Source organism: Pteropus alecto, unplaced genomic scaffold (genome assembly GCF_000325575.1).
Source record: "Pteropus alecto unplaced genomic scaffold, ASM32557v1 scaffold110, whole genome shotgun sequence".
NCBI classification, from domain to species: domain Eukaryota; kingdom Metazoa; phylum Chordata; class Mammalia; order Chiroptera; family Pteropodidae; genus Pteropus; species Pteropus alecto.
The window spans coordinates 6,646,151-6,653,399 of NW_006431920.1; the positions used below are offsets into that span (position 1 = coordinate 6,646,151).

General features: G+C 46.5%; 1 protein-coding gene across 1 annotated transcript in view; it reads left to right on the forward strand.

The window, feature by feature from the left end:
* The first annotated feature begins 6 nt into the window (after nucleotides 1-6).
* The window catches only part of AP1S3 (adaptor related protein complex 1 subunit sigma 3), a 54,591-nt gene continuing 47,348 nt past the window's right edge, over nucleotides 7-7,249 (forward strand). The window contains exon 1 of the mRNA XM_006906667.3: nucleotides 7-146. Within this exon, the coding sequence (XP_006906729.1) occupies nucleotides 144-146 (3 nt within the window). The 5' untranslated portion in view covers nucleotides 7-143. The remainder of the gene's footprint in view (nucleotides 147-7,249) is intronic.

Here is a 7,249-nt window from a genome sequence, read left to right on the forward strand (position 1 = left end):
GGGCATTGTGGGAGGCAGCCATGGTCTGAGGCGCGCGCCTCACCTGTCGGCCGCGCCGGCTCCTGCGCTGGGCTCTCGGGCTCGTGTGCGCCGCACTCGCCGCTCGCCTTTCGCCGGGCAGGAGCGGTGGCGGCCCCGTCACTATGGTGAGTGTGGGTGATCGGAGCGGTGGCGCTGACCCTGGAGTGCACGCTCCCTATTGGCACCTGCGGCCCCGTGGGGGAGCGGCCCCGTCCCCCCCGGGTACCCCCGGCCCGCGCGCGCCTGTGGCCCAGCCGCCCGGACGCAGCGGGGCACCAGGGACGCCAGCCCGGGACCCTCGGGGACCCCGGGCGCTGCTGCTTCATTCATTCGGTCACTGTTTGCTGAGCGCTTAGCCTGTGCAAGGCACTGTGCCGGGCGCTGGGATGTCACGGGGGACTTGATGGAGCCTCAGCTCTCGGGACTCACGTTCTAGGAGGAGGGTGTGGAGGGAGGGAGACGTGTAATAGACCAGTGATGTAAAGTTAACTTCCGAGACAAAGTGCCCTGGAGTCTCAAACACAACCGGATGGAGCGGTGGCAACTCCGCAGGGTGGGCACCCAGGGAAAGTCTCTTGGCGGAGGTGACATCTGAGCTGTCGGCGGTGCGGAGGACCACTGCGGGGGGTGGGAGCAGAGAGCGCAGAGGCCAGAGAGAAGACACCCTTGCTGGTAGCAAGAAAGGTGGACAGGGGCCAGATGAGGCAGGGCCTTATGAGCCAAGTTAAGGAGTTTGGTTTTTATTCTGAGTAGAGGGAGCCTTGGGAGGTTTTAGCGGGAGAACTGACCTCATCCCTTCTATGCATTTAGAAGAGCCTTTTGGCGTTGGTGGAAAGTAGACGTGTGTGTGTGTGTGTGTGTGTGTGAGTGAGCAGGGGTGTCAAAGTGGAAACAGAAGACCAGTTGCAGTGCTCCAGGTGACACATCCTGGTGACTGCCCTTGGGTAGAAACAACAGCTCAGGTGCCTCTTAGGCTTGCCTTCTGTCCAGGTAGTGTTTTGAGAGTGTAGTGGCCTGAACTGCACCAGGCCCACTTCCCCAGGTGTGCTCACTTCCCTAATCCGAGAAGGAATATAAGTGACTTGCATGCTGTGGCTCAAGTGACCCACTGCAGGCAGACACAGAAGGGCCACCTGGATTAAGAAAGTTAATGGGCAAGGAGAGCCTTGGAGTGCTGGGCCCCTGGTCAGGAAGACCACAGATGCCAGCTTCTAGAAGTTTGGCTGCACAGACTAGAGGTGCAGTTAGTTGTTGTTCGTTGAGGGTTCCTTGTAAGTACAGCGTGGGGCAAAAAGGAAGCTGTAAATAATGGAGCAGTTCCCTTGGCTTGCTCAGGGTTCCCAAGGAACAAGGTGACAGAGCCCGCAGCCCACCAGCATCATGTACCTAATGGAGGGTGGAATGAGCTCCTGGAGTTTCTGAGTTGCAAAAGACTGCTTCCGTCCCGAGGGCTGAGGCAGGGTCCTTGCTCCACATAGCACCTGCTGTGTTTTATTTTTTTCTCGCTGGTGTCACATGATCGGTTGATCAAAAATGCACGACGTTTTCCTAGCTTTTCCACCAGGCCTCGCCCAATGGGGAGTATTGACAATGTTGAGCACTTGGTATAGGCCAAGTGGGGATGCTCAAGCTTTACATTCATGATCTCGATCAATCCTTTCAACAACCAGATGGAATAAGTAGTATGCTCCTTGCTTTTTACCTGCTCCGGCCTGTTCTAGCGGTGTGCCCTTGGACAGTTCCTTGGCCTCTCTATGCCAGCCTGCTCGTTTGTAAAATGGAGATAATAATTATTCCAAACTCATAAGGCACGGGTTCTCAAAGGGTGTTCTGGGTACACTTGGAGTCTCTGAAGCTTTTCAGAGGTCCACAAGGCCAGACTGTTTTCACGATAGCACATGAGGTTATCTGCCCTTTTCATGTTCATTCTCAGGCAACTTACACATGGAGTTTTCTTGAGGCTAATATGACCTTGGGGAAGTGGAACCGACTGAATGCAGAAGCAGCTAGGAGAGTCCAGCTGTCCTGTTGAGAGACATTAAGGAGACTTGCCAAAATGTAAAACAGTGCCACTCTCCTCACTTTTTTTTTTTTTTTTTTTTTTGGAAAATACTGTTATTGTTTGTAACAAAATTATTTGTCAGTGTACAAGAGCTTTATTACTTTTTAAAATGAACTGATAAATTTTAAAAATTTCTCTCCATTTAAATATGTCACAGTAAATAGCAATGGATACAATCTACATAAACAAAAGGTCCTTGGGTCTGTCTATTTTTCAGAGTGTGAAGGAGTCACAGACAGGTTCTTTGGGTCCGTGCAACGAAAGTGTATAGAGCAGCTTCGCCTAGTGTAAGTGCTCAGTGACTGTGATGTCTCATCTGTTTTTACTGTCACGTGGTAGAGAAGATACGTAGCTCTCCCTGTTGACCGACAGCGTAGGCTTTTAGGTGAGGGCCACTTCGTGACTCTGGCTTTGTTAATGATGCTTGCCAACTCTTACTCTAGGGAACTGGAAGATGCTTACCGTGTCCCACCTGGTACCAGGAAATGTCTCTTGGTTCCATTTCATACCTTGTGCATCTTGGGGTTGGATTTGTATCGGATCCTACTGTTTGAATCAGCTTTGTACTTCTGCACTCTGCCTTTGTTTTAGAAATCTCTGTCTTGGAAAATAATGCGAAGGTTATTGTGTTTCAGGGGCTCTGAGCCCGGTGCACTTAAACATCTTGCTGGGAAGAATTTACTAGTGAATGGTCAACAATATTGATGGAAGAAGGATTTTTAAAAATTTGTTTCTTTATTTTATTTTTTTTCGCTATAATAAGATAACAGTGAGGATTTATAGGGTGAAGTCTGAAAGGCTTTGGGGACACCATTAATAAAAATGCAAGCAGACTTTGTTTTATGCAGTGCATGTGCTTCCGACAAGCTGAGGTGACTTTCAAAACTACATTGTGAACAAAATAGGGGAAGTACCCATTGAAAGAAACTCCAAGGGCAGCCCCTTTTGAAATATGACTAATCATCTTCTTGTGTTGCAGTCCAGGTCTTATCATGTGTGTTCTTTATCTGAAGTGAGATACGCTTGTGCTAAAATCATCAAAGATTTTTTTGGTGTGATTTTAACTCTTACTTTAGAGAGCGAGACCTTCCCAAGCTGAACTGCTGAGCTCTTCAGAATTATGTTAGTTTGAAACAGCATCAGCGTACCTTTCTAAATCAGATAATTCGGTTTCCCATGGTCATTGTCATCTCATTGTATTACACACGAATAGGAAAGGTGAGAAGGAGTTGGGAGGGCGAGGGCGGCGAACCCTAACTGAGAACCTGTAGGTCCTCCCAGGACTCACCCCCCCTCCCCCCCGCCCAGTATATCAGTTTTATTGTCTGAGGCTTAAGTGAATTGTATGCAGTGTGTAGTTATTTTGGCAGTTTAAATTCCAGTTTGTGCGTGAAATTGTCTTATACTAATGAGCACTTTCCTTCCCTTGAGGCCTGGTCTGGGCTACTGGCCAGTAGTTGGTGTAGGGGAGATGGGGGTGGGAATGAGGGAGGGAAGTGACCCTCTGTGACGTTCAGTTGTCCCAAGAGGGTTCACCTACAGCAGGCCCTTCCCACAGGTCTCCCTACAACACTAGTGGGACTTGTATTTACCCCTTGCCAGGACTGTTACTTTTGAGTTTCCCATTACTGACTGGTTTTTGTGGCAAATACTGACAACAGCTTATAATTTTTATATGTCATTTTACTAACAACAGCTGGAAGGGACTGGCCAGTAGACTGTGTGTTTGCCACACTGTATTTTCAATGTCAGTCCTTTTGGGTTCCATGAATTATTTCATTATGAACAGATGTAGTAGATAGTTACCACACACAAATAAACAAAACCCCTTTAAGAGTCTCCAAAGATAAGCTCTTGACATCTCCATGAATCATTCCTTCAATTAAAAAAAAAAAATCGAAGTATAGTTAACATACGATATTATATTGGTTTCAGGTGTACGATATAGTGATTTGACATTTGTACACCTGCTATGTGGTCACCCCGATAAGTCTGGTGACCGTCTGTCACCATACAAAGTTATTATGATATTATTGATTATGTTCACTGGGGTGTACATTACACCCCATGGCTCGTTTATTGTATAACTGGAAGTCTGTGCCTCTTACTCCCCTTTCCCTTTTTAACCCATCACCCCTCTCCCTTCTGACAACCATTCTGAAACAGAAACAAACTCCTTCAACTGTATTTTGTTGTTGCTATAGGCAGAGATTCCCCCGGGGGTCTGAGACATCAGTGGGGCTGCTTCTTCCCTGGGGCCCATCCCCGCCCCTCACAGAATCTCCGTAGCTGGTATATCCTGTTCTTCTCCAGTGAATTCTGTTTTCCCCCCCGAAGTGTCCTAGGCCATTTATTTACCCAGGAGAAATGCCCTTTCCACCATTCAAAGCCTCCAGATCCAGGGATGTGCAAGAGGCAAGTTAAAATTTTCGAAATTCTCTAAAATTCTCTCAGTGGTTTATATTAAGCTGTCTTGGCAGCTCCCTGACTAGCTGGAGAAAATGTGTTTTATCGCGTGGCTGGTAATAGGATAAATTAAGAGTTTTAACAGTGGAAAGAGAGTACTGTTTCAGTTAGAAATGAAAGGCCATTGACCATTATGCGAAAGATGGGCTTCAAAAAGTCTCCAATAAAATCCCAAGTGTGAAAACTTTCAGACGGGTAGAGCTGGGTTCTGAAATAGCTCTCTCTAAACAGTTTCTGGAAACCGCCAGGGGGAAAAATAATACAATCACTCATTAGTCTCTCAGTGAGATGGACCGCACACCTGAAGTACATTCAGTCAAGAATAAGGGCATTTGGGATTCCATTTTTCATGTCCTCATTGGATCTCGTCTAGCAGGACTTCTGGGCCGATAAGAATGATGGGTATGTGGCAAGGTTCAGTGGACGTGAATGTTTCAGGAGCCTTCCTCCCATACGGGTCTCCGAAGGAGGTGGGACCAGGGCCATGGTTTGCAGACTGAGAGGCTTGTGGCCTTTGTACACATCCCGATAAAGGTGGGAAACCTCTGCGGATGAACAAGACTCATCCAGATCATTTTGGATTAAAAAATATGTTTTTTTACATTAAAACACAAATCTATACAGGTCCAGTATGTAAAATGCACATAAATTTTAAAGGTAAAAAACCTAAGAAATAGCTCGTTTATGGCTAGTTGCTTAAGGCTAACCCTGTAGTCTCACAATGCTACCTGCCTTTTCTGCTGTTACACTTATTTGGGTAGAAACGTTTGCGTGTGCTAAGGCGGGGGTCAGAATAATTTTTACGGGCTCTACACTCTGTCACCATTACGTGGCTCTTTCGTTGTAGAGTGAAAGCAGCCACGGACCAGATGCAAATGGGTTTGGCTGTGTTTTAATGAAACTTTATTTACCGAAACAGATGAGGGCTGTAGTTCTTGACCCATGTTCTAAGGCAGCTTCCATTAATTCACTCTGTATATTTGACAAATATATCAGACACCTGCCCTATTACAGGGAGTGTTCCAGGCGGCATTGGCTCCATGATTTGGGACACCCAATGCAAAATGAAAATGTAAGGTCCCTTGTTCAGAGTTTATTGAGAATTTACAGATGATGACAGCAGAGCACTGAACCAAGTGTGGTGCCCTTCTGAACCCAGGGCTCTGATGCCCACAGAGAGCTCCCCAGAGATAGTGCCCGACAAGCCAGAAAGTCCCTTCCCCTGGAACTCATGTTCTTGGTGGGAAGTCCTGTAAACTTTCTAAATATTTTGTATCAAGCACAGAGAAGAGGGTTGCACTATAAAGCTATGGTGAGTCATCATCTCATTTTTTACTTTGTAGAAGTTTTAGACAGTTCTGAGACAAGCCGGTTAGGGACCTAGTTGGGGCATGTGGAGTAGGGAATCATGCTGGCCTTGGGGGCAAACTCAGGCCCTGCTACCTCCATCCCTTCTTGGCCTGAGGAGGCAGGGCCATTCTTCCAGCTGGCACAGCCTTTGCACGGTCACTTCCTGAACCAGTTCTGAATGAACACAGAGTTCAGGAGCATCTCCCAGAATTTGGTCTCAGATCAGTGCTTCCGCTGCAGGCGCTGCCTCTGTCCAAGTTCTCATGGAGCCCTGGGTACAGGACACAATGACTCCCTAAGCTGCTCCCGGGTCTGCTCTGTTCATCCAGGTGTGGCGCAGCTTGTCAGCTTGGAGCCTGTACATTCTTCCCCCATTTGTGTAAAATAAACAGACAGCTCTGCCTAATATATAAACAAAACTTCCAGAAAAATATGCAAGAGACAGCGTTGTTTCTAGAAAGGGCTCTAAGGAACTGGAGTGGTAAAAAGATTCACTTTTATTACATGTTCTATTAGACGCTCCACTATTTTCTATTTGAATGTAATACCTTTTAAATGATATAAAAATGACTTTTTAAATATTGTTATTTCTATTACTTCTCCAGCAAAACTGTTTTGTTTTTCTCTGTATTTTGTACTTTCTTAAGCTCAGATGGGTCTGGAATTGGGATGGTAGCAGAAATTCCCTTAAAACTCACGCACACACACACACACACACACCCACGCGCGCGCGTGCACACGCGATTTCTCTTCTTCTTTCTCTCTAACTTGGGCTCTCGGCCAGACTTCCAGGACTTCTAATTATACCTTGCTTTCGTATGATAATTGAGAATAGCTGAGGGGGAAAAAATGTGATGCATTGTTCTCACCTCAGTGACTCTGAAAACTTTTGGTAACAAGGTAAAATAATATTTCTAGTCATTTCCCAACGCGCGCACACGCGATTTCTCTTTTTCTTTCTCTCTAACTTGGGCTCTCGGCCAGACTTCCAGGACTTCTAATTATACCTTGCTTTCGTATGATAATTGAGAATAGCTGAGGGGGAAAAAATGTGATGCATTGTTCTCACCTCAGTGACTCTGAAAACTTTTGGTAACAAGGTAAAATAATATTTCTAGTCATTTCCCAGGACTGAACTATGAAAGCACAGAGATGTTTGTCAGATCATCTGGGGTGGGCCTATCTGCATTCAGTAGACAGCCGAACATTCCAGCAGGATTAAGAAGTCACATTCCTGAAGGAGTCAGAAAGGACTCATCGAATCTGGTATCAGATTCAGATTATCACTGAGTTGTTCTGCCCCCCAATATCAGCGTCTGCTGCACACCTTAGCTTCTCTCACCTTCCTTG